The 27,675-nt window shown below is 40.8% G+C and overlaps 1 protein-coding gene across 1 annotated transcript in view; it reads left to right on the forward strand.

The window, feature by feature from the left end:
- DNAI4 (dynein axonemal intermediate chain 4) overlaps positions 1 to 27,675 on the forward strand; it is a 365,428-nt gene that overhangs the window by 4,768 nt on the left and 332,985 nt on the right. The window contains exon 2 of the mRNA XM_085600143.1: positions 27,377 to 27,554. Coding sequence (XP_085456269.1) covers positions 27,377 to 27,554 — 178 coding nt within the window. The remainder of the gene's footprint in view (positions 1 to 27,376; positions 27,555 to 27,675) is intronic.

The raw sequence follows: 27,675 nt of genomic DNA on the forward strand, positions 1-27,675 counted from the left end.
CTAATTGCTTTATTGAGTCTACTTTTTTGTTGTAATAGGTGGAACGAATACCACCCTGGTTTCTTAGGGTTCAATAATATACCCCTAGATGGCTTATCCCTAGCAAATTTAGCCAGGAGTTTGTTGCATAAATGTGACCACAATTCAACCATGGGTTTCCCTTCACCATAAGCAGACTGCACATCTTGTATTAAACAGGTAAGAACTCCCAAAATACTTTCCTCATTTTTTTCATTCCACATGAATCTTTTAAGGTTAAAAGCTATGGGAGCTGTTTTCAGAATTTTAGTTTCAGGCAGGCAATCAAAAACTAAATCAAATTTAGCCACTTGAGGGTTGTGGTCACTCTCAATCCTCGGGACTATCTGATAGCTACTTACTAAGTTATATAATTTTTTTGACATTATTGTATAGTCTATTACAGATAGGCCACCAGGTTTATTAAACGTTGGGATATTATCTGAGTCATGCATAATTTTTAAATTGTACTTTTTAAACTCACAGTCTGTCCATTGAGCTAAACAGTTTAAACCAACTGTCTGTTTTTTTGAGGCAACTAAATGTATGTTAAAATCACCTGTGATAATAAATGCTGAGTCTAGGTGATCAAAATATAAAGTTTTTACCAATCCCCATAACTGAATAATTTGTGTGGATCTAACCTTCTTTTTACAACTTAAATAAACATTTAAAAAACATAATTGATTGACCAGCTATTAATTGGATACACTGCAACCATTTTACCTGAAGGTCTATTTCAAAATGTTCTACTCTAAGACTTAAGGAAACATATATAGAGAGCTCACCACAAGGACGACCTGAATGAGCTTCACGTGTTGCAACATTGCAATATTCAAAATAACCAATAAATGGTTCGCTACACATATTCCAAGTTTCTTGGAGAATTATTATATTAAAAGCCTTTAAAAAATCTATTTGGATCCTCAATTAGGGATTTTAAGCCATTAGTATTCCATGAACAGAGTTTCAAAGTATTTAATATTCCTGGAAGCCAGCTCCAATCATCTACAAGTTCTGGGGATTTTTTCAGTGCCTCACATGTTCGTAAACCAGATGTTAGGGGTCAGACGCCTTGTGCACTCGTTACTGGGATTGCTACTGTAGCATAGAGAATTGCTTGCTTGCCTTATGGTGACACACTTTTTACACGGTCCCTTAAGGAGGTGGAGTCTTCACAAGTTACCTCCTATATAAACCTTGGTTGGACTCTAATCCGGTGCTTGGCTTTCGGAGTTCTGAACCCTGGTCCACGCCCCTCTGTTTCCTGTCTGAGCGTTTGCTGTGTCCGTTAGGCTGAGGTCTACGCTAGCGGAGCAAACGGTGTTTCCTGTTTAAGTCCTCTGAGCTTTGCCTGGAAGATTGTGTTGGTTTAGAGGCGCTCCCTTTATTTTTTATGAGAGAGAAGTGTAGGAGTATTTAGTGCTGGCATAAGAAGACGCGGTGAGTTGAGTTTTCTTCATACCGCGAGTATCGTTAGCAGTATTCTGCTCTGCATTGACTCTCTCTTCCGTCCCGTGTATTGTATTTCTCGGCAATGCATTGTGGGTCTTGTAGTTAAGAACGGTGTCGTTCTGTTGCCTTTCCCCAATACTATCTGAGTGCCAGTTTGTACCCTTTGAATCCTTACGAGAAAGCTTCCCCTCTTGATTACTTTCACAAGTTACATTGTTTCCACACTTCTGAATTTTCCCATAGTTTTAGAAGTAGCCTTGCGCGGCCGCGCTACTAGAAGTCCTGGGAGTGTAGTCAGACGTATAATTATCACGCTGCTTTGGACACTTCAGGATTCTCCCCTATTCCCTTGTACCCTTCCCCACTGCTGAGAGATATAACAGTTATCCACATAAAAGCCTGTTATACCCGAGGTAACTGTTTCAGTCACAGATTGTTACCTTTGCTGAATGAAACCTGCCATATTTTGGGACGCTGTGGCCTGTAGCATGATAACTGTCATCTTGCTGAGTCATGCACATATTCTTCTCGACTAAGGAGATGTTCAGTTGGTAAGAGACATTGTGTGGTGTGTCATTCATATTGTTAGCAATTGCAAGTCTCCTTTATATTCTATGCTAGGGGAGGGGGGCTGCTTGATTAATGGTATCTTGCTTGTTCTTTCTGTAGATTGTCCCATTCTGTTCCTGTGGCCACCGATCAACTTGGGGTTCCACACAGCTGCCTCTACCTTACCACCCCACATCTCCGTGGGTTCCCCTGTAGGCGAGCATTTCTTTGATTACGGCTCGCTCATAGTGGGGCTTAAGGAGTGTGGGGACTTCCTCGTCGCTCCCGTGGATTGAGCTAGCAGTCATCGTGGTGATCGGCAACAGAAAGCCAAGCCCACGTATTTAGTCCACCTGAGCAACGATGGATTCTGAAGGGGCCACTTCTTTAGCAGAGAACCCTTCACGTAGTCTCACTGTAGAAGAGTTAGCGTCAGCTCTTATAGATCTCCAAAGAGAGGTAGGGAGACTTAGAGGTGAAAATCTTCAGCTCCACACAGAATTAGAGAGATACCGTCACAGGGAGAGCGCTGTGGCAGGAGAAACACCACAAACACAGAAGCGCACTTATATACAACCTGCTCGCTTTACACTTCCTCCTCCTTTGACAGATAATCCCACACCTAGTACCTCTAGTCCTCCAGCAATTCAGGTGTCTGTGCAAACACAGAATCCTGTCCAGTTCGCTGTGCCTGAAAGATTTTATGGGGATAGCACAAAATTTAATGTGTTCCTCAATCAATGCCAACTACATTTTCTTTGTAAAGCTTTTGCTTTTCCAGATGATGCGGCTAAAGTGGCCTTTGTTATTTCATATTTGGGTGGTAACGCTGCCAATTGGGCGGTTCCTCTAGTAGAAAGTAATGACCCTCTTTTGTACAATTTTCCCTTGTTCAAAGATAAACTGAAAGGGTTGTTCGCACGTCATGCATATGTACAAGCTAGCGATAGTGAGTTACTTAGTTTAAAGCAAGGGAATAGAGATCTCATCTCCTATGTAACTGAATTTAACAGACTAATACTTGAAACCCATTGGCCAGAGGAGAAACAAACATCTTTATTTTAGAGAGGTTTAAATGATGATCTTAAAGATCTTCTATTGCACATAGTAGATCCTCCTGAAGAATGCAACGCGTTCATTGATTTGGTGGTGAAGTTGAATCACCGAGTCACAGAACGGAAAGGAGACCAAGCCCGTGGCAACCTAGCACGTTTTTGGATAGTAAGAGGAGATAAAAAAGAAACTAAGGATCCCAAGGATACTAGTGAACCGATGCAAATCGGTGGAATGAGAAACCCATTGACAACAGAAGAAAAAGAGAGGAGAAGAAAGCAAAACCTTTGTCTATATTGTGGCAAAGGCGGCCATTATGCCAGAAAATGCCCTGTGAAAACCAGTACGGGTAATAAGATAGCAGTGAGTAGTCAAGAGACAGAATACCCTAAGGGAAACTAGAGAACTTGAAGAATAGAGAGACCGTTTCTTCAAGTTGTTCTCATATGGAGGTCTCCTTAGAGGTAGCCAGTGTTAACGCCCCTGTAGCACGACATTTTACTATACCTGTTACGTTTATTGTCTCTGTACAAAGTCGAAAGACGCTATCAATCTTACTTGATTCAGGAGCTACGGGTAATTTTCTGGACATACAACTTGCTCGCACATTGAGAATACCTTTTCTTCCCAAGATCAAGCCTGAACCCATTAGAGCAGTGGATGGAACCGAGCTGTCTTCGGGGTTAGTAGCTTACCATACGCCAGCAATAACCATGGTATGCAGTAACGGGCATTCCGAGGATATAGTGTTTGACTTAATTGACACTCCTAATTTTGGAGCTATTCTTGGGGTGCCCTGGTTGCAAGTTCACAATCCGCAGATAGATTGGAATGCAAGAAAAATCACTTTACGTTCAACCTATTGCATGTTACATTGTTATCAAGATGCTCAGGAGTGGGAAACCCCTTTATGTTGTGCATTAGAAGCTCCAGAAATGAGACTCCCTCCTATGTATCATGAATTCAGTGAAGTTTTTGATGAGGAAAAGGCTTCTGTCCTACCTCCTCATAGGAGCTATGATTGTAGGATAGACTTGATTCCTGGGGCAGACTTACCGGTGAGTCGAGTCTATGCTTTAACGGAGCCTGAGACAGAATATCTTCAACAATACATTTCGGAGATGCTAGAGAAAGGATTTATCAGACATTCAACCTCTCCTGTGTCGTCACCCCTCTTCTTCATTCCAAAGCGTGAAGGAGGCTTAAGAGCGTGCCTCGATTACCGCGCACTAAACAAGGTGACTATAAAGAATAAATATCCATTACCCCTCATTTCGGTTTTATTGGACCAAGTGAGAGGGGCCAAGGTCTTTACAAAACTTGATCTCCGCGGGGCCTATCATTTGATCAGAGTCAAGGAAGGGGATGAATGGAAGACCGCCTTTCGGACGAAATTCGGTCTCTTTGAATATTGCGTAATGCCATTTGGCCTCTGCAATGCCCCTGCGGCCTTTCAGTTTTTTATCAATGACCTATTGCGTGAATATCTAGACCTCTTTGTAATTGTATACATTGATGATATCCTGATTTTTTCTAAGTCAGAACAAGAACATGTAGATCATGTTTGAAAAATCCTGTTAAAATTTAAGGAGAATCATTTATTTGCTAAATTGGATAAAAGTACCTTCCACACGGATAGAGTAGAATTTTTAGGATTTGTCATTTCACCTGACGGAATCCATATGGACCCAAAAAAGATAGAAGCGTTGGTCAAATGGCCTAGTCCTACCACGGTTAAGGAAGTCCAATCCTTTATAGGGTTTGCAAATTTCTATAGACGCTTCATTGATCATTTCTCAGACTTAATTGCTCCAATAACCAGATTGTTGCGGAAGGGCATGGTCTTTCAGTGGTCAAGAGAAGCGGAAAGTGCTTTCTCGCTGCTCAAACAGAAGTTCACAACCGCTCCTATCATTAGTCATGCGGACAATTCACAACCCTATTTTGTAGAGGCGGATGCCTCACAGTATGCGGTGGGAGGTGTATTATCTCAAAGGAATCCCACAACAGGCCATTTACATCCTGTGGCATATTTTTCTAAAACACTTCTTCCAGCAGAACAGAACTATAACATAGGAGAAAGAGAACTCCTGGCTATAAAATTAGCCTTTCAGGAATGGAGGCATTATCTGTTGGGGTCGCCACATACGGTTACTATCTACACAGACCATCGTAATTTGCAATTCTTTAAATCCGCTAAAGCGTTAACACCCAGGCAAATGAGATGGGTTTTATTCTTTAGTGAGTTTGACTTTGTTATAACCTATCGACCAGGGTCCCAACAAGGAAAGGCGGACGCTTTGTCTAGATTGGGAGTCGATAAAAGAATTATAAGATGCGAACCTCCCCCTCTCATTCCTTATCATAAAATTGTGGGAGTTATTGAAAGGGACAAGGTAACCGACTCTTTTTTGAATAAGTTACTGACAGCCTATGGAGATATTTCTCCGGTGGAATGGATGAAGGATCCACTGCACACGATAAGAGAAGGCTTATATCTTCATGAGACGAAAATTTATGTGCCTTTAAAAGATCTACAACTACAGATCATCATGTGGTGTCACGATAACTCATTGGCAGGTCACCCTGGGGGTGAAAAGACCATACAATTGTGTCAGAGATGGTTCTGGTGGAAAGGGTTAAGTCAAGATGTGCTGGCTTATGTAGCGGCTTGTCCAGTGTGTGCCAGACAAAAATCGTTGCGATCTGCCCCTGCAGGATTATTACACCCTATACACATTCCTCCCGTCCCTTGGCATACGTTGAGTATGGACTTCATTACGGATTTGCCGCCTGTGCAAGGTTACACTACCATTTTAGTAGTGGTAGATTTGTTCACCAAGATGGCTCATTTTATTCCTTTGAAAAAATTGCCATCTTCCAAGGAATTGACACAAGTGTTCATTGATCACATTGTTAAATTACATGGGATTCCCTCTGTGATCATAACGGATAGGGGGGCCCAATTCATTTCCCGTTTCTGGCAAGGATTATGTGCAACGTTAGGCATAGATCACAGATTGTCTACAGCCTATCATCCTCAGACAGATGGACAAACAGAAAGAACTAATCAAACCCTAGAACAATTCCTTAGATGTTTGTTGTCTACTATCACATCTAATTGGGTGAAGGCGCTATCCTTGGCAGAATTTGCATACAATAATTCCACACATTCTTCTACTGGGGTGTCTCCCTTCTTTTTTGCTCATGCACATCATCCTCGATTCCTTCCTTTTCCAGCCCCTAGTCATTTAGATAATATCCCTGCAGTGCAACAACATCACGATACACTACGTGACATGTGGGAAACTGCCACCAGGGAATTACAAAAATCCAAGGATGCCATGAAAATACAATCAGACAAACACCGTAGGCCTGCACCTGATTATCAAGTAGGAGACAGTGTCTGGCTGTCTACTAAGAATTTACGATTAGCGGGGCCGAAGAAGTTACATCCCTGTTATGTTGGTCCATATAAGATTCTGAAGATCATCACCCCTGTATCATTGAAACTTGAGTTACCAGAGGACATGCAGATTCATCCTGTCTTCCACATCTCGTTACTCAAGGAATATAAAGCCCCTCTGAATCCTGAACAGCCACCTCCTCCTCTTGTAGTGGGGGGGGAACAGGAATATGAAGTGAAACGAATCCTAGATTCCCGCAGAATCAGGGGTAAGCTACAGTACTTGATAGACTGGGTGGGTTATGCACCTGAAGACCGCTCTTGGGAACCTGCTGGGAATGTTCACGCCCCTGTCTTGGTACGTAGGTTTCATGCCCTCAATCCCTCCAAACCTCGTCCTGTAAGACGGCCTTTGGGTGGGAGAACTGTTAGGGGTCAGACGCCTTGTGCACTCGTTACTGGGATTGCTACTGTAGCATAGAGAATTGCTTGCTTGCCTTATGGTGACACACTTTTTACACGGTCCCTTAAGGAGGTGGAGTCTTCACAAGTTACCTCCTATATAAACCTTGGTTGGACCCGAATCCGGTGCTTGGCTTTCGGAGTTCTGAACCCTGGTCCACGCCCCTCTGTTTCCTGTCTGAGCGTTTGCTGTGTCCGTTAGGCTGAGGTCTACGCTAGCGGAACAAACGGTGTTTCCTGTTTAAGTCCTCTGAGCTTTGCCTGGAAGATTGTGTTGGTTTAGAGGCGCTCCCTTTATTTTTTATGAGAGAGAAGTGTAGGAGTATTTAGTGCTGGCATAAGAAGACGCGGTGAGTTGAGTTTTCTTCATACCGCGAGTATCGTTAGCAGTATTCTGCTCTGCATTGACTCTCTCTTCCGTCCCGTGTATTGTATTTCTCGGCAATGCATTGTGGGTCTTGTAGTTAAGAACGGTGTCGTTCTGTTGCCTTTCCCCAATACTATCTGAGTGCCAGTTTGTACCCTTTGAATCCTTACGAGAAAGCTTCCCCTCTTGATTACTTTCACAAGTTACATTGTTTCCACACTTCTGAATTTTATGGCAAGGCACGGAGGCCAATATTATGCATAACTCTTTTAATTGCAACCCACAGCAGCAACACAAAAACAATGTAAAGAATTAAGAACATTCGTTTAACATTCCAAAAGTTCATAAAATCCAGTGAAAGGCAGCCATCTTCCTTCTTTTGTTGCTGCTCACAGCCCAGATAAGTTCGCTCTTTGATCTAACTTGTATGCTGATTAGGCAAAAGTTTTTAATTAGGATTGTATGTATGATTAAGAAATTTAAAATGATCTGTGTGTAGTGAGTAAAAATGTTATGTGTGTAAGGATATTTTTAAAGTAAAATATCAAGAAAGGAGGATATTTTAAGTTTAATTCTCAAGACAGGTTAGAAGAAAATGTAAACGAAGAGAGATTAATATTTTAAAAGGGGAATGGACTATGTTAATTAGTTTATGTTTATACAGGAGCTTTTTGTCAATGGATAAATGGGAAAGAAAATTTACCGTTAGTTGTATTAAGGTTAGGTAACCATGTGACAGGAATAAGTTTAGAGATAAACGGAGGAAAGAAGACAGTTTATTTTGACCTGTTTATTATTTTACGATAAAGCGGAAAATTATGTTTTAGGACATCGGTATGTGTAAGAAAGGGTCGCGCGAGCGTAACCGTCGCGTTCCGGTGTTTCTTAGTTTAAACAACGCGTCTCTGTATTTGACGCGCGAGGTCAAGCAGCGTTTCAGTTTTTTCGCGCGAGGACAGGCAGCGCGTGTCTGTGTGAGGTAGCGAACGAGCGCATAATGATTACGCACGTTTTCCGGCGGCGCAAACATTGGAGTAAGTAATAATATTATGAAAGAGGGAGTTTACTTACATGGCGATCGGCAGGCAGGTGTGGAGCGTCTAATGTTTTTGATCCTTTTTGTCCGCCGTAGTCACATGATTTATCGGCTTCGGCCATTTTGAATTGGGATTAAATTGTGAGAAGGGAAAGTATCTCTGGCAGCCATCTTTTGAACAAGCAAAAGAGCCAGTATTCGGTTGGTTTCAGTCAGTCAGAGTTGTGAGAGCAGTGAATTGTATTTTAAAGGTGATTTATTAATTTTGAAAAATATTTGAAATTTTGTAGAGTGTATTTAGAAAGAGGAATAGAGTAGAACTGTTTTAAATTTGAGATTTGGGTTTAGATTGGTTTGTTGAAAGAGGAGAAATTAAAATGGATAATATTAATGAGAGTGGTGATGTTTTTGATGGAAAGGTTAAGGAGTGTGTAGATAAGGCAGTATCTGTATTGGCTACACAATTTGGGAAAAAGTTAGAAGATTGTATGAGTAAGATGGAGAAGAAATTCACGAAGGTAATGGCATCAGATGAACAGTATTGGTCTGTTGAGGAAGGTCCAATTCCAAGTGGAAGTAAAGTTTCAAGGAAAAGAAAACACTTGAATACTGATGTGGAAAGAAAAAGGAAAGAGAGCCTTATAAAGAAAGGCAATAAGGGAAAGACTCTTTTGGAGTCAGATAAAGAGGCTATAAAGGCCAAAGAGGGGTGTCGTAGGGCGATTGTCTGCGATGAATCCTCAAGCAGTGGGGATGTAGTTATTTCATGCTCTTCTGAGTTTGGTTCTTCAGATGAAGAGGAAGTTCCAATTAAAAAGAGTAAAAGAGAAACGGAAGGTGATGGTATGGATCAGTTGAAAGACCCCTTCGGGGAGGAGATGTTTGATCCAAATACTATTCAACATCCACTTTCTCCTCAATGGGTGCCAGTTAAACACGTGGCACAATACGTTGAATTTTGGATAAGAAGAGAAATGCCTAAGGAAGTGAGGACACGTCTGAGATCTGAGTGTCCAAGGCCCTCTCTTGCGAATAAGGTGGCGTATACGCCCGAATTGGATGCAAAGATGATTACCTTCCTAAATAAAATGGGCAGAGACCCTAGGAAAGGGCTTGAGAAGGGTCTCAAGGGGTGTCAGGACCGTCTATTGGATGTTTTTGGTCCTTTGACAAAGATTTTTGATATTTGTGAAGAGGCATATGCAAAGGAAGGTGTTGTTGATACAATTGAGTTGCGCCAATGGGTGCAAAGGGCGGTATGTTTATTGGGGAATGCCAACGCTTCCCTCTGTGTTGAGAGGAGAAAGAGCCTGTTGTTTAAAATAGATCCTAAATTGGCGGATCTGGCAGGAAGAGAATCAGGGCATTCGGCAAATGGTTTGCTTTTTGGTGAGGAGTTTGTTAAGGAAATGGCAAGGTACGCAGGGACCTTTAATTCCATTCAGAAGGCGCAGAAAGATATTAGGAGAGTTTTTGGCACGGCCGGGAGATTACGAGGCCGTTTTCCCGGCCGAGGATTTGGAACCAATAGAGGCTTCTTTAATAGAGGAGGTTTCCGGACAGGAAATTATCAAGCAGGGACCTATTCTCCTGGATTCTATCCACAGAGACAAAGAGGAGGAAGAGGCCGTTTTAGAGGGGAAAGGAGAACAAGATTTCAAGGTATGTTTGCAAAGAGACCTTTTTTCTACTCAAACAAAGGTGGGTGGAAGACTGGCACTATTCATAGACAGATGGAAGGACATCACATCAGACCCTTGGGTGCTTCAGACAGTGGTAGGTTATCGGATAGATTTGGTAGGAAATCCAGTTCAAAGAAAGAGACCAACGCAATTAAGGTTTGCAAGGGATCAGGAGAGCTTAGTAAGTCAGGAGGTTTGGGAACTGGAAAACAAGGGTGCAATAGAATTGGCGGATTGGTCAGGAGGGTTTATAAGCAATCTTTTCTTGGTGGAGAAAAAAGACAAATCAATGAGACCTGTTATAAATCTAAGAGACTTGAACGAGTGGGTGGAGTACAACCATTTCAAAATGGAGGGTATTCATATGTTGAGAGATGTTTTGAGGAAAGGAGATTGGTTGACTCGCCTAGACCTAAAGGACGCATATTTAACGGTTCCAGTCTGTGTAGATCAGAGAGATCTGTTGAAATTCGAATGGAAAGGAAGGATGTGGAGGTTCAAAAGCCTCCCCTTTGGTTTGACGTCGGCCCCTTGGTGCTTCACGAAAGTGATGCGTCCGATAGCAGCATGGCTTCGTTCAAGGGGAATAAGGTTAATCATTTATTTGGACGACATTCTAATCATGTCAGAGAGCAAGACACAGGCTCAGGAGAACACTTCACTGGCGGTAAAGGTTATAGAGGATTTAGGATTTGTAGTAAACAGGAAGAAGTCTTGTCTGATTCCAAATCAAGAAAGTGTATTTCTTGGTTTTCAGATCTCGACCTTGGATTGTGTGTTGAGTTTGCCGATGGACAAAGTCAGGAAAATCCGAAGGGAAGTGAGGAAGATTTTAGCGAAGGTGTGGGTTCCTTTGCGACAGGTTGCGAGAGTAATTGGGCTTCTATCAGCCTCAATTCAGGCAGTCTTCCCAGCCCCCCTTCACTATCGTGCTTTGCAGAGGATGAGAACTTTGTATTTAAGGAAAGGGGTGAGTTATTCACAGACAATTTGTGTAGAAAGGGAGGCGAAAGAGGAACTATTATGGTGGTTGGAGAATCTTGTAGCTTGGAACGGGAAAGCAATCTTCGGACCTTCCCCAGATATGGTTATAGAGTCAGATGCAAGCCTTCAGGGCTGGGGTGCAAGATGTGGTGCAATGACTACAGGGGGAAAATGGTCAGGAGAGGAGAGGAATATGCATATCAACTATTTGGAGTTGTTGGCAGGGTCTTTTGCTGTGAGAAGTTTCACGAAGGATCAGGTGAAATGTTGTGTCCTTCTAAAGATGGACAACATTTCTGCAGTAAGGTATGTCAACAAGCTGGGGGGTCCTCGCTCGAGGGTGTTGGCAGATTTGGCAAAAGAGTTTTGGCATTTTTGTCTGAGCAGGAACATTATGATTGTTGCTCAGTACTTGCCAGGGAAGAGCAATTCGGTTGCGGATTGGAACTCCAGGCAACTGAAGGATTTCAGCGATTGGATGTTGAAGAGGTCTGTGTTTTTGGCTCTGGACAGGTTATGGGGACCTCTTCCAATAGATCTCTTTGCAAATCGCTTGAATGCACAAGCTCACAGGTTTTACAGTTGGAGGCCGGATCCGAGTGCAGAGGCTGTAGATGCGTTAATGCAAATTTGGAAAGAACCTCGGAGCTATGCTTTTCCTCCTTTTGCCCTCATCCAAAGGGTCCTGTTGAAGGTGAGGGAAGACAGGGCAGAGTTAGTTCTCATAACACCTTTTTGGATGACACAGGTATGGTATCCAGATGTATTGGGGATGTTAATAGCAGACCCGGTACTTCTTCCAGTTGTACCGGATCTGCTATCCAACGTTTCGGGAGATTATCACGAGTTGGTAATTCTCGGTCAGTTAAAGCTCATAGCTTGGTTGATTTCGGGAGAGCCTGGCAAATGCAGGGCTTATCTTCAGAAGCTTCAAAGCTCATTAAGGAGTCATGGGCACCAGGGACAGCAAAGGCTTACAGACTGGCATGGGGGAGATGGGTTCGTTGGAGTACTGAAAGGAGTCTGGATCCAGTATCAGCTCCTTTAGTTGAGATTGTCAATTATTTGTCAGAGGTTTTCCATAATGGGAAGTCTTATAGTACAGTTAATATAGCAAGGTCAGCTATCTCTTCTGGACATGATTTGGTGGATAGCATCACGGTTGGTCAACATGATGTAGTCAGGAGACTTTTGAGAAGTGTAAGGATTAAGGCTCCTCCTGGGCCTAAGTATTCTTCACTGTGGGATGTGGACGTTGTCTTGAAGGTTTTGATGAGTTGGAATGAAAATGAGTTTCTAAGTCTTAAAGATCTTTCACTCAAATTGGTTATGCTGCTGTGTCTAATTTCATTCAGAAGGGTTTCAGACGTCAGAGCATTGGAGGTTACAAGGCGACGTTTTGTTCCAGAGGGTGTTTGTTTTTCTATTTCAAGGAGAACAAAAACCTTATCAAGTACGATTTTTTACCCATGTTTGGATGTTTGTAGGAAACTTTGTGTAGTAAGATGTATACGTGAGTATGAAAGGAGGACTGAGTTAGTAAGGGAGAGTCAAACCCAAATGATTATTTCTTTCAGGCCTCCGCATAAGGCTGTTTCTACACCTACCTTAGCTCGGTGGGTTAGGGAGGTGATGTTTAGAGCAGGTATTGACTTAAAGAAATTTGGGGCACATTCTGCAAGAGGAGCTATGGCTACTAAGGCATTTATTTTGGGAGGAGGTTTAACAGCTATTTTAAATGCGGCAGATTGGTCTTCGGACTCTGTTTTTAAAAAGTTTTATTTCAAACCTGTGGATTGTGCGGTAGAGAATATTATGGCAAGGCTTTGAACATGCATAATATTGGCCTCCGTGCCTTGCCATAAAATTCAGATTTTCCACAGCTAGGGTGGGTAGAAAATCATGATTTTATTAAAGACACGGAGGCAGATATTATCCCTCCCTGTGTTTTTTTCCCACCCTCTTTAATGTGTTTGGTTTGGTTTCTTTTAGGAGACGTTAGGAAATAAGCCACCATGGAGAAGCGTTGGAGTGTTTTGGAGTCTTTCCTTCGCAGTAAAGTTGCATATTTTGGATCGTTTTATGGACTTGTTCGCAGCGTAAAAGAAGGAAGATGGCTGCCTTTCACTGGATTTTATGAACTTTTGGAATGTTAAACGAATGTTCTTAATTCTTTACATTGTTTTTGTGTTGCTGCTGTGGGTTGCAATTAAAAGAGTTATGCATAATATCTGCCTCCGTGTCTTTAATAAAATCATGATTTTCTACCCACCCTAGCTGTGGAAAATCTGAATTTTCCCATAGTTTTAGAAGTAGCCTTGTGCGGCCGCGCTACTAGAAGTCCTGGGAGTGTAGTCAGACGTATAATTATCACGCTGCTTTGGACACTTCAGGATTCTCCCCTATTCCCTTGTATCCTTCCCCACTGCTGAGAGATATAACAGTTATCCACATAAAAGCCTGTTATACCCGAGGTAACTGTTTCAGTCACAGATTGTTACCTTTGCTGAATGAAACCTGCCATATTCTGGGATGCTGTGGCCTGTAGCATGATACCTGTCATCTTGCTGAGTCATGCAGATATTCTTCTCGACTAAGGAGATGTTCAGTTGGTAAGAGACATTGTGTGGTGTGTCATTCATATTGTTAGCAATTGCAAGTCTCCTTTATATTCTATGCTAGGGGAGGGGGGCCGCTTGATTAATGGTATCTTGCTTGTTCTTTCTGTAGATTGTCCCATTCTGTTCCTGTGGCCACCGATCAACTTGGGGTTCCACACAGCTGCCTCTACCTTACCACCCCACATCTCCGTGGGTTCCCCTGTAGGCGAGCATTTCTTTGATTACGGCTCGCTCATAGTGGGGCTTTAGGAGTGTGGGGACTTCCTCGTCGCTCCCGTGGATTGAGCTAGCAGTCATCGTGGTGATCGGCAACACCAGACGGGCTACTTCTAACCTTGATCCCATAAGATAAATTTAGCTCCGTCGATGGGCCTGATGCCCCTTTTAATATTCTTATCTGTGATACCTCAACTAATTTTTTCTCCTCCTTTTTCTTTTTTTTTTGAGTCAATAACTCAGGTGAATTGATTGGAATTAACAGCGTTGGATATCGTGGACCTTGCGGTCTCCAAACTCTAATACCCCACTTTTCAAATATTGTGCCATTGGCCATTATTATATCAACAATTTCAGTATTTCGCCAAGTTGTAATTGTTGCTTCCCTGTCCGTATTGTCATCTTCCTGCCTAAACTCTACTGCTTCCAGATCCTCCGTTACCACATCTTTAAGATCTATAATTGCATATAACAATTTCAAGATATTACCTCGATTTAAGATATCATGAGGACCTCTTGTTGTATAATAAGGACAAAAGGCTACTTTCCTCTTATCAATCAACAAGTTTGATGCCTCTATATCCTCCTCATCTACAAAGATAGTTGACAACCTGTTCTCGGTTGGAGACACCCGAACAATATCTGCTAGGCAGTTCAATTCATTAGCCTTCATTAATTTTCCGTATTGCACATCCAATTGGGCCACCTGATCATTCATATTGCCACCTTGCTGATGGATAACCTTCTGGACTCCCTGTTCAACCATTACATCATTAATAGATTTCAGACATATGGTATGCCCCTGTTCATTTTTAATACTACTTAAATGATCGGTGTGGCCTACCAATTTCTGTTTATAACCTAGTGGCTCATCTATAGCGTCCACCCTTTCCTTTATAAGTTGTTTCAGTCCATCTTCCCTCAAAAGTTTTGAAGGCTCTAGTATAGGGCCTGGACTAAATTTACATTCATCCTGTTCAACCTTATCACTGTCACAATCCTTCAAATGATTTCTCTTAACATTTAATCCCAAATTTTTATTATTACCAAAGATCAGAAAATATATTTTCATTTCAGTTTCGGTTTTAGTTTCTTTAGAATATTTTGGGGGATTATCACAACTATTCTTAATGGGTGATTGTAAGTTGTACATTATCTTATTACGTGTCTTCCTTAACCTTTTTTTTGCCCTTTTTGAAAGGATCTCTGGTTTTAAAGGGACACTTGTTTCCTGGGTCTGATTTGGGCCTGACTTTTTCACACTACTATGTTTTTTGGTTAACACAGGATATTCAATAATTAAATTTCCTGTTGCCAAACAATCTTTATTTAAATCACCCTTCATATTAATAAAGGGTTCTTCTATTGCGTTTATTTTGCTTTCATCTTTTACAACTTGTTCCTTATTATTATTATCGGAGCTACTTGTACTATTTCCATTGAATACATCCTTTTGGTGAAGAGTCAAGTTATCTAATGTCAATAACCCCTGTCTAGCCGTACAACCTGAGATATTCTTTTTTTCTAATGAATCAGTTGTTTCTTCAGTACCTTGCACTCTTATTTTCAGTGATTACTACAATAAGAGAAGAAAGGAGACAAAAACGCATTTGATACAAATGATCTAATATTTTAATTGACATTTTATACAATTATATATTTTTTCAAAAACGTTAACGAGGATAGAGAAGCACATTGACCATCAGCAAAGTATATACCAAATAACTAAGACAACATTTAACAAGCAAGACAATCAAAAATACACTTTACAGTGGCACAGCAAATGGACTTCAAACACACTGCATAGAAACTGTTCAGTAATAGCTCTCTCTATATTAATCAACATTTTAATCTCCAAGCTAATTTGACGGGCCATCTTCATCGGGCGGGGAGACGAATAGGTGTCCTGGTGCGGTTTTCCCTAACTTGAAATAATTTCTCAGGGAAACACTGCCCCTCCGCGAGTCCATGAAGCACAGCTCTGCTTAGAACAAAATAAACTACGTGACATAGTGATCGTATGTATAAACCACGCATGCTTTATTAGTTGCAGCGTTTTCTTGAATTAATAATTCATTTCCACATTTAGGTTTAATAGGAGTGGCAAACACAGGGCTGGTCCCTGTGTGTTCCTGATGAAGAGCTAGGGGTAGGCTCGAAACATGTTGATCTTACACTGAACTCCTACCCAATATAGTTAGGTTTTCTCCGTGTAACCCCCCCTTTTAGATATACTAACCTAGGAGCGATAATAAAGTATTTAAGCCCACTAGCAAGGTATTTTTAATCACTTTAACCCACTCCACCACAATGTGCACTACACATAGTCTTCCACTCAAAGTGCTCCTACGTATTATCTGCAAGTCGCAGCACGCCCCAGTTCGTAGAGAACTGGGATGGCCCCAATGATGAAGCATGTCACCGTGGGGAAACCCTGGTGAGTGAGGGGACTCAAGAAATACATTTTTCTTTCATGAAGGAAATCTCTGATCATATCGGTTGAGAGCCTCTTTCTTCGACTTGGTCCTCAATCATTGATGTCTCATTGCTACAAAACCTAAGTTCATAATAAATAAATTGTTACAGACTCCATTATATTATACCTAGAGATAACAAACCAATTGAAAACATTACAGTAGCACACAATTATAAAAAATATGTCAATTATAAAACATAATCATTCTTCACTCCATCAAACAATTTATTACAGTAATCAACTGTTTAACAGGTCTCATTTCATTCAAGCCTTAAAGTGCACATACTCAAAAATGGTATAATATAAAACCTATTTTAACTACCAAGAATAAAGATAACGATAATAATTCTTACCCAACACAACCAATAAGTCAAAAACACATATTTCAAAACCGCGAGAAAAATAAGGCCATAAATCTCATATCATTATTAATCCAACAGTATCTTCAAGTTTGTGCTTACGTCATATGCAAAGTCCTTAAAATTAAGCCATCTGTTTTGTCACTCAAGCTCAACACCATTATCATTTAAAATACCAATAAGTCAATATCAACACCCACACTTGGACAAAACTTCACAATTTACTATCCACTAATTAAGGTGAGACAATTCCACCATTCACTGACTATGATACTTCATATTTGAACCAGTCTCCCTATTTAAGCCATCACCCAACCACTACTCATTTTCAGCAATCCATATTATCTACGATGACAAATAATATATTGAATAATAAATTAGTCAATTCTAATTTAATTATACCCACAGGCCATCTAGGTCAAACCATTGTTAATCACTATGCGTACAGGCTGCAAACAGGTCATCAGCCTTGACCTCTTTAGAGCGCATACACCACTCTTGACAATGCAGTCCAAGACCAAAGAGTGAAACAACTTAAATTCATACTCTTTTTTTTTTTTTTTTAGCAATTAATGCTTCCCATTTCTTAAAATCGATGAAGGGTGAGTACTGAACAATTTGCTTACCGCTCACCATCGTACACCACCATAGAATCACCCGGCAAATACATAATGGAAGTGAATCTAAGGGATAAACTTACATAAACAAATGCAAAACAATCACACAATCAATGAAAACTAACACATTAATCTTGAAATTCCTCTTTTTTCCATGGGACAGTGACTTTTCCACTGAAAACAATCAGTATATTAAATGACATCCCCTTTCTATATAACCATCAATCAGAAATATATTATGTTACGGTATTTGCTCTTAAGTTGAATCTGATCTAAGTTAAATTTATTGTACACAAATGTCCAGCACATTATTATGTCCAAGGCACATTGCAAGCACACATGCATTACAAGGTAGTGTCAGTAAAATAAAGAAAGAAGCAAAGCTCCAATAGCAAGTCTGTGCAAATTAATCCCCAGATCACTGGAACCATAGGCATTCGTGGTATGATGACTGATTCTGCTCATTTTCCATCGCCATTTATTTTCTTTAAAAATGAGAAATTTACCTACATTCACACCTTTTTTTGATTCCTGGGCGGTGTCAGTCGCAAACACAAGAATGTCAGCATTCTTGCCGCTTTATTGATTTGAAGTGCTCAACTAACGGAGACTTTAGAACTCCACATCTGATCCTAGATTGAGAATGATGGATGCGGTGACAAACCTCTGGGACAGTTTTCCCAAAATACCTCTAGCCACAAGGACATTCAATGCAGTAGATCACATTTTTATTACTACATGATGTGAATGCAGATAAAATCCAACCCCCACATTGGCCAATTTTTTTAAAAATTAATAGTAGTATCGCAAGCCATTCAGTGACCGCTAACTAGTTCCATACCCCAAGTGTCTGCTATACCAAGTTTCTAAGCTGTTCAGCATCGCCTTTCAACGACGATCATGCAAATTTGAAGATCTTTGGAATACAACATACGTTGTTATTCAACACAAAAAACACCCGAATTGAACAAAAGGCAACTTTTTAATTACTGTTTTGCAGGTCATTACCCAATATAATGAGACACAATAATCAGGACTTGAAGAATTTTTCTTTTACTGTAAATAATGGCCCCTGGAAATGATCTCAATCTCTTTTTATGGTGTGATTTATTAATCACCTTGGTAAGCCGCTTGCAACCAGCTTAAGCTAAGGATCATCTTATTTAAAGTAACCATCTATTCTACTACAGCTCCTCTTTATACAGAGAAACTGTCCATTGGGGAGATTATCCCTTAGTCTGCGAGGATGCCTACTTTCATAATTTAAGTGTATTCTATCTGTTGGCTTCCTGTACAGGCGTGTGTAAAGGTGATCATTTCTCTTTATTGTACAGAAAACCAAGAAACTAATATAGAATTTGTCGAATATATCTTCTAATCTCAAATCCCATTTCCCTGTATTGAGCCAATCATGGAAAACTTGAAGCACATCCAAATAGGACTTGACTATCACAGCCAGGGCCGGACTGGCCGTAGTGGGTACTGGGCGTTTTCCTGGTGGGCCGGAAGGGTGGGGGCTGGTTTTGGACCGGTGAAGGTCGCTTTTGTTACTGCGGGCCGGTTTTGCAGCAGTGCTGCAAAACCGGCCCCTGTAACAAAAGCCCTGCAGCAGTGTTTTCCACCTGCACACAACTCCCCCTCCCTCCCCCCACACCATACCTCCTGGCCGGGCCGATATAATTGCCAGGGCTGGTTTGAGTTCCCAGTAATGCCCTGATCACAGCAGCATCTTTTAAAAGATGTCTGTAATCAGTGTGAGAGCACCAGTCATAAGACCAAGTAATCTTTTAAACAGCTATATTCCCACACTGGGGCTCAGTGCTTCCCCGGGAGCTCCCCAGTACTGCATGCTTGAGTAAGGCCGCATCTTCGAATGATACCATGGAAAAATACAACCGTTCCGCTGGTCCTTATTATTTTCTTGAAGGCGCAAGGAGTTGAGAAGTACTTTACCTCTGAAAGCCAGCAATATTCTTTCTATTCATCGATCATGCTACCCAAGGAACTCAGAATTTCTCCGGAATTCTTATCCTGCTCCTCCTTTAGCTGTCATTCATGTCCCATTCTTCACCTGCCTCAAATAGCTTGAGAGAAAGTAGGAGCAAAATCCTTAATTTCATTCCTACGGACCACAAATCTTAAAAAAAATGTTTTATTGATGCACCCCAGGACATAGAGATCGCTCTAATTCCAGCATGCATTTCTCTTTTGCCTCCAGCTTTTTTTTTGTCTACAAACAAAGTCAAAAGGAAGTAGTTCATGTGTCTCAAAAACTCTTTGATACTGGTTCGTGCAAAACATATGAAAAGGGTACCTTCTAAAACTCTTCTGAAAATGTTTATGACACACAACATTGGATAACCAGAATGTATATCTAGGGTGCGAGCCACAGAAAAAGTTGGAAATTCAAACCCACAGGTTTCTGATCAAAAATCAGTGCAGATTTCTCTCTTTTTGGAATTCTAAGTTGAAGGTTTTCAGGTACACTCCTGTGGATTCCCATTTCCTCACACGTAGACATTTATACCTTTGTGGACATAGAACTGCACATCATGTAATGCGTTTTCATATGTGGAAATTATATTTTAGCTTTCTTTTTGTCCATTAGGAAACTAGATGCCTAGCAATTTTGCGATCTTCAATTTTATTCTTTTCTTGACATGAGTAAACCCCCAACCTTTTCCAGGAAAGGAATGTGCCAGAAAGTTGTTTCCAAGTACCCACAAACGTGGACGTTTCTGGTTGGCGCTAACTTCAAATTGAATGAAAGTCGACTTCCCTACATTCTCCTCGCTCCTGATAGTCAATCCTTTTACAAGTGTAAGACCAACATTTATGAATCACACACATGGTTTTACCTTCGTTAGAGAGGCTCTTTGCACAGGAATACTTAGAGCTTTGGGAATGGCATACATACTTTTTAGGGCCATAATCCTTTATTCTAAGATCAGTAAAGTAGTTTGAGACATTGAAGATGAACATAGTACTTTTCTCATAAATGTCCAGACCTATCTCTATTCCTATTGTGAAGTACTCCTACCAGCGTCCGACTCCTTGTATTTCTGAATTTCGAATAAAAGTTTAAATTGTTCATGTTTCGATAACAGGATTTTCTGTAATATCAGGTGCTCTTCAATTGCAGGCAATTTTATTTACGTATATTTAGTTGACAGGGGAGAGGTTGAAGTAAAGAAACTACCAGCGTACAATGGACAGATGACATTCAAGTGGTCACTCGTAGCATGGAATAGGGACAACAACCAAGACCGAGCGAAGCTCAAATCTAGTGGTGGATCTTACCAACACTCTATTCACTGAAAAACATTTGGAGGTACTAAACAGAGTACTTGGGGTCTAATTTAAAATTCGTCAGATGGTTTACTCATCACAAATGTGATGGCTATCCCATCCGCTGTATTGCAAGTGCATTATATCCAATGGCACTTGCAATATGGCATATGGCCTATCTGTCACTTTTATGACTCAGTAACTCGTACGACGATCTCTAAATCACTCCCTAAGTTTTGTACTCACTCCAAAATGTAATCCCTTTGCACTCAGCTGTGAACTATCAGAGTTTTTTGTCAGGGAAATTAGATTGAAATGCTTTTTCCTCAACTCTGAATGTGGTACTCCAGAAGTGGTGAACAGTGGCTGAATAAATTCGTCTTATTTCCAAACTCTCCAAAACTACACAGCACTGAAAGTTCTGACGTTTAAACAGGCAGTCAGGAAGTATGTAGAAACAAAAGAACGGACTTACAAGGAAATATATTTGCAGTGCCAACACCTTTATTAAAGAGCTGATACCTGCAGTCTTGGGGCCCTATTTTGAGCTTGACAGATGGGTACTATGTGACAAAGGTGATTCCTGCTTGCCTCATTAGAAGTTCATTAGTATATAATGTACTTGGAATAAGGCAGACAGGATATCCTATACTCCAAAATCGAAATCAGGCCCGTAGATTCTCAGAGTGTGCTCTCAACCAGGACAGGAATGCTACGAGAGAGTGCGTTCTCAAGTGATCTGCTATAAGCGTGAAACCCACCACCTCCTGATCTGACTCCTCCAATTTTCCAGCCTCATCCCAAGAGCTGTTCATTCCCTGTGGAATTACCTCTTGATTATTTGCATGCTCGCATTCATCGTTTATGCCAGTTTGTAAAGTGTGCTGATTCTTCCTTAAGTGTAGGCAAAACTTATTTTAGAAATTAAAATAAAGTGATTTATACCATTTAAAAATGTGAAACAAGATTAAAATTAAATTCACATACAATTACTTGGCTAACATTTAACAAGTGTACTTGTGGCTATCTACTTAGATTATTCACAACTCAAGATAGTTTAAATCTCATTTTATGTGGTGGATATACTTTTTTTCTGCCAGCATCTCATGGGGGAACAATTTTGACAGAACGTATAACCAATATTATTATGAGCAGTTGATTATTTAGATATGCAGCTGTGAGTATCCGCATTCATGCAATATCTAATGAGCCAAATTTCAACGTTTAGAGGATATAAGAGGTTGTAATTTCACGAGGTTGCGCAATGGGGTCAAGTAGGGATGTCCGTATTAGAATGTGGGTGTCCTGGTTCCACGGTCCACATGAGAGCCCCTAGACAACCTTTATGCTTTATTTCTTTAGTTGCTTTATTTCTTCTTTCACTAGTAATCAGAGAGGCTCTGAAGCCTGGACTATACTTCAAGATTTATTTTATGTATTTATTAATTTATTTATATAGCGGCTGAAACAGCCTCGCAGGGGTATCTCTGCACTTGCGGACATACGAGAAAGTGCTGATACTATGTGAGGCGTCTTAAACAAAAATGTTTTCACGGACTTTCTAAAATGAATATGGTCCGTGCACTGCCTCAATGTCATCGGGAGTGAGTTCCTGATCCGCGGGGCAAGATAAGAAAAGGCCTTCCCCCCAGTCCTAGTCTTATTACTACGAGGAATTTTGAGAAGGGATTTGGAGCTGGATCGAAGATCTCTAAGGGGAATATTTTGGCAAAGCTTCTCCTCAAGATATGTTGGCCCATTGCCATACACCGCCTTATGGACGATGCAGCAAATCTTGAATTTTATTCGTTTGCACACCGGAAGCCAGCGGAGCTGCCGCAGCAGCAGACTCGTAGATGATCTAGAGGGAGCATTCAGTACCAGTCGTGCTGCTGTGTATTGAACTACCTGTAAGTGGTCTAACAAGGCCTCATTGGCTGAAATCAATAGGGCATTACAGTAGTCAAAACGACATAAGACTGGCGTCTGAATGAGAGTCTTCCGTGTATGGTGGATTAGGATTAGAAATTCCTCATTGTGAGGGCATATTATTTTAGTTGGGAGAGACATTCTGTTTGGTGAAGACCAAATCCGTTCCCTTTCTTGCCCATTCACATTCGAATAATGTTCAGAAGGTGGAAGCAAGAAGCTCCTGAATTAATCCTTGATTTGCACTTAGTTGAATTGAATCTCACTATATTGGCCACTTGGTATCAACACGTGCTCGGCATATTCTGTCTTGTTCATTTAGTAAATCTGTCCAGTGTGCTCACTACTACTTCACCAGTCTGATTCGCTGGATGTGGATTATTTCTGAAAGTGACCCCTCATATTCACTCTCACAGTGGTTGCTGCTGCAAGGTATGATCCTGATGTACCAGTCATGTCAAAAAGTCATGTCATATCCCTATTTAAAAGTGCAAGTGGACACCTTTGAACACTTCATCATTGCAACAGAAGTATATTTTGTGCCTCATTTTAGGCCTTATTGAGCTAATGTTACTAATACTTTCAAAATATACCTATGGGGGTATTTCTCTCTCACCTCCATGCTATTTGCTGGTTGGTGTATCATTCTGCCTTTTAGAAATTTAGAAATTGTTTCTATCGGTACACGTAATGGATTATTTCACATCAGAAAAGTACACATACTCATTACGCTATGTTTCACATTTAGTTCTTTATCTCCTATGTGTTTTCCATACTGAAAGAGAGCATTTTTACCCCACTTTTTTCCGCAATAGGCAAAGGCAACAGAGCTGGCTATCATACGCTAAACACACGTAAACCAAATGTTTGAATGCTCATGTTGAATGCATTAGCATAATCAAGCCAGACCTATTGATAAACATGCTTGATAACCTTTTCTAGTACCTGCATGATCTTTTTGGTTTTGTTGAGTATCATCCAACTCTGATGGCTAGGATTTTGGTAAACTTTCCTGTCCATATTTAATAGAACAACAAGTGTATATTTGATTCCTGTGGTGAGTTACTTACCAGGTTTACCTTTCCAGTTAACAGTAAATTGTTGGAAGGCAATTGCTAGTAACAAATCGATAATCTTGACATTAAGTGAAACATCATTCCAAATGGATGAGAGACTACCCAAGAAAATGTGTGTAAAAGAAAAGGAAAGATTCGTATCATACATTAAATTGATTTGAGACCATACTTCCTTCCAAAAGTTATGTACATGTGAGCAGGTGAATAACATATGAAACAAATCGGCGTTAGGGGAAGAGAAAGTCCAACATGTATCCGTGCTGGATGGGAAACGTTTACATAAAATAGCTGGCGTAAATAAAAGTCTATTATAAACAAAAAATAGTGTTTGAGTGATATTCACTGCTCTGGAGGCTTTACGCAATTTGGTCCATATACCCTCCCAAAGAGTTAGTGGCCAGCAAGTGGTGAAGTCACGCTCCCATGCCTCTTCAAATTTTGTCTTCTGTCTTACGGTGGCTATGTCTTGCAAATATTTATAAATATTAAAAGCCTTGGGTGTGGTTGCTAACAAGGCATGGAGTTTAGAAGGGGAGTCAGAGGTATTGGGGTAGCAGGCAAAGTAGAAAGTTGGGAGAAGGCCTCCATCACAGTGTGTTTGAGTAAGGCATATTTATGGTTAAAGGAAGTCGGCAGATTAAATAAATGTCTGAGCGTAAGAAAAGGTATAAATTGTGATTCTGAGAATAGTTGGTGTATCCAAACCAAACCCCTTTTCTCCAAGCCCTCCAGTAAAAAGGTTTACCATGGACCAACAACTTTTTATTATGCCAAATTGTTGAGTGAAGAAAGGAATCCCTGGAATCGTGAATAGATTGAGGGAATACAGCAAGTCATTTTGAAGTGTGTTTTATTACAGGAGTTGAAATGGATTGTGGTTTGTGTGAGAAAGAGATATTCATGAAATGTGTAAGGAGATAAAAAATGCGCTCTGTTAAGGTCCAGAGAGGACAGTCATCTGTAGAATCAAGCAACCAGAGAGATGCCTGACGCAATAGGAAGGCTTACTGACAAGCCTGAAAATCAGGAAAATTAACTCCTCCTTCTGATTTAGGGCGGATTCATTTTAACAAAGACATACAGGGTTTTTATTGCACCACAAAAAAGAGGGTAAAGTGGAATTGATTTTTTTAAATAACTTGGTAGTGATTGGAACTGGGATATTCAAAATGGTATATAAAACCATGGGTGATAACATCATCTTGATTGTATCCAAACGGCTCCACCATGACAAATACAGAGGGTGCCATTTAGAAGTCAATTCCGAGATCTTTTGAAGACATTTATTCATAAATAATTTTACTGTCTCTGAGATTGAGGGCATAAAATGTAGGCCTAGATATTTAATGCTTTTTGGACTCCATTTAAATCGGGAAGGGTGAAAATCTGAACTGAAAGTGTAGTTTGTTAAGGGCAGTATTTCACATTTATCGTTATTTAATTTATATCTAGAAATTAGAGACTAGGATTGCACCTTCTCTAAAAAAGCAGGCATAGATTCTTCTGGTTTGGATATAAAGAGTAAAATATCATCAGCATATGCTGCAAGTTTGAGGTGAGGATTTGATGCGTGAAACCCATAAATACTAGATATTGGCATAATTTGGATAAGAATGGTTCAAGTCCTTACCCTGACGCACCCCTCTACCTAAATTAAAGAAAGGGGAGATTAAGCCATTAGCACAAACTGCTGCACGAGGGTAAAGTTTTAATGTTAACGAGAAATAAATAGAAAAACGGATAGGTCACATGCAAGAAAGCAATGTATACAGATAACAAGCTTACTGGTTAATTTAGATTCAGTTCAGAAGAATATCAGGTATGCTTCATTTTCAGTCACTGTCCTGAAACTAATTGCAAAACCTGGTCAGGTCCGGACACTTGAGAGCAAATGGCACCCTTGCCAGACTTGCAATGCTTCAAAGACTCGAAAATGGCACCGCTGGAGCAGGAGCACTAGCTCAAGTTCAGAGCATTACACATGCAGCGTGTCTTCTGCTAAGGCTTGCTGCAGTGCTTTCCCATTATTGCTTCCGTCAGGGGTTTTGTTTTGGCCTTATGGTGGTTTCCATTCTGGCACATGCAGCCTTGGGAAAAGGACAGAACGAAAACCACTACACACCACAAAGCGGAAACCCCTGATGGAAACATTCACGGGAAAGCACTGCAACAATTGATTTGAAGAAGAAGAACTTAGAAGTACATTTGCAAGCTGTTTGCCGTTATGGTGGTTATAGAGCACTGTGTGTGCAGTGACGCACATCCACCGCTGGACCCAACATGTTTCACTCAGGCCAATTGTTACATTACTATGCAGCACTTTGGGTTTAGCACGGTCACCAAACAACTCATTAACTTACCTGGCTGCAAGATGATTGAAGAAGCTTTTAGTCTTTTCAAAGGAATGCGTGCGTGCGCCATGCGGCCTGTCTCTCTTTGTGCTTCAGGTAAAAATGGGGAGAGAGAGAGAAACACAACCTCCTCCCTCTCCGTCATTCTCAACCAAGCAAACATCCCCTTCCACCTATACGCAGCCACCTCTACATGGAAATCTCTTTACTACAGAACGTACGCCGGCTAAATGCCACCTTCAAAAAAGTTCAACAATGGCGATCACGAAACCACCTAAAACTCAACCAAGACAAGACAGACATTCTTCTGATTTCAAAGACTGAGCAGTCCCTCCAGATGGAAGAAAGGATAAACTCCATAGACGCTCTTAACTGCAATATCACCCTAGGCGAATCTGTCAAATCGTTGGGATCACTCTGGACTCCAAACTGATCATGCAAGATCATATCAAGACCAGTGCCTTCTACAAACTGAAACTTTTGAACAAAACTAAGCCCTACCTGCCGACAAATGATCTTAAATCAGTCACGCAAGCGATGGTGCTATCCAGATTAGACTACTGGAACGCCACCCTCACGGGCACAGCAAAAGCCCATCTTGCACCTCTCAGATCCACTCTCTTTGCTGCAGCCAGAATGGTCACTGGAATCAAAAAATACAGCCACATCCCCACTGCCCTGAAAGACCTGAACTGGCTCCCAATTGAAGCTCACTGTAGATTCATAACTGCTTGTCTAACTCAGAAAGCCCTCCACACCTGGAAACCATCCTACCTCGCCTCCAAACTCAAAAAGGCAGGCCAGACCTGAAAACAAAAACGCTCAAACACTCTACTACTCATTCTGTCTGAATGCCACATACAAAAAAACCCTGACACGCTTCTTTCTGAGCAATGCCCCTAAAGTCTGGAACTCCATTCCATTACATACTAGGACAAACCCCTCCTTCTTAAACTTCGAAAGACAGCTAAAGGATCTCCTACTCAACCAATATCTCAACTAGCAGGGCATCCACCGCCCACAAGTCTTATTCCCCTCCACTGTTCCCTCCCCCCAATTCTTTCTCTCATCCTAATTCCTGCTCCCACTTTGATTTCCTATGATTAATTCCAGCTGTACTGATTCTGCGTGATATCTGCTACACTTTTGTGCGTATACTATAACTTGTTTTAATTCTATTCAGCTGTATTGATTTATGTGTTCAGTGTTATAAACATGTACTGTTGTAAAGCACTCTGATACCTTCGGGTCTTGCCAGCGCTATATAAAACTCCTAAAAAAACACAAAAATAAAATAAATACTGAGCAGCCACAAAGCCAGGTAAAGTGCCTGCATTCTGCTGAGGTCACATTCATTCATTCTTTCATGGATTCATTTAGTCATTCATCCATGAGTACAAATCTGACAAGAATGCTTTTCTCTTAATGCAGGACTTCCAAAACTCTGAAGAAAGCCGCCAATATTTCAGGGTCCAACCAAAGCAGACTCAGTTTCAGTGTCCAAAACCGAAGTCTGTTCGGAGCATCAAGCAGAAGAAGTATCACTCTGCATGCAGATAGCAGAATCATGGACAAAGTTTCTCTCCAAGGTGCCAAACAAACTGTTAAGGTATGGAAAAGAAGAAAGTGTGTTATTTTGTGGCATATAATAAATAATAAAATGAACTATTATAGAGTTTCCCATCAGTTTTTATAGTTTTATTAACATTATAAGACCATAGCATTGTATT

This window comes from Triturus cristatus, chromosome 4_2 (assembly GCF_964204655.1).
Source record: "Triturus cristatus chromosome 4_2, aTriCri1.1, whole genome shotgun sequence".
In the NCBI taxonomy this organism is placed as follows: Eukaryota; Metazoa; Chordata; class Amphibia; order Caudata; family Salamandridae; genus Triturus; species Triturus cristatus.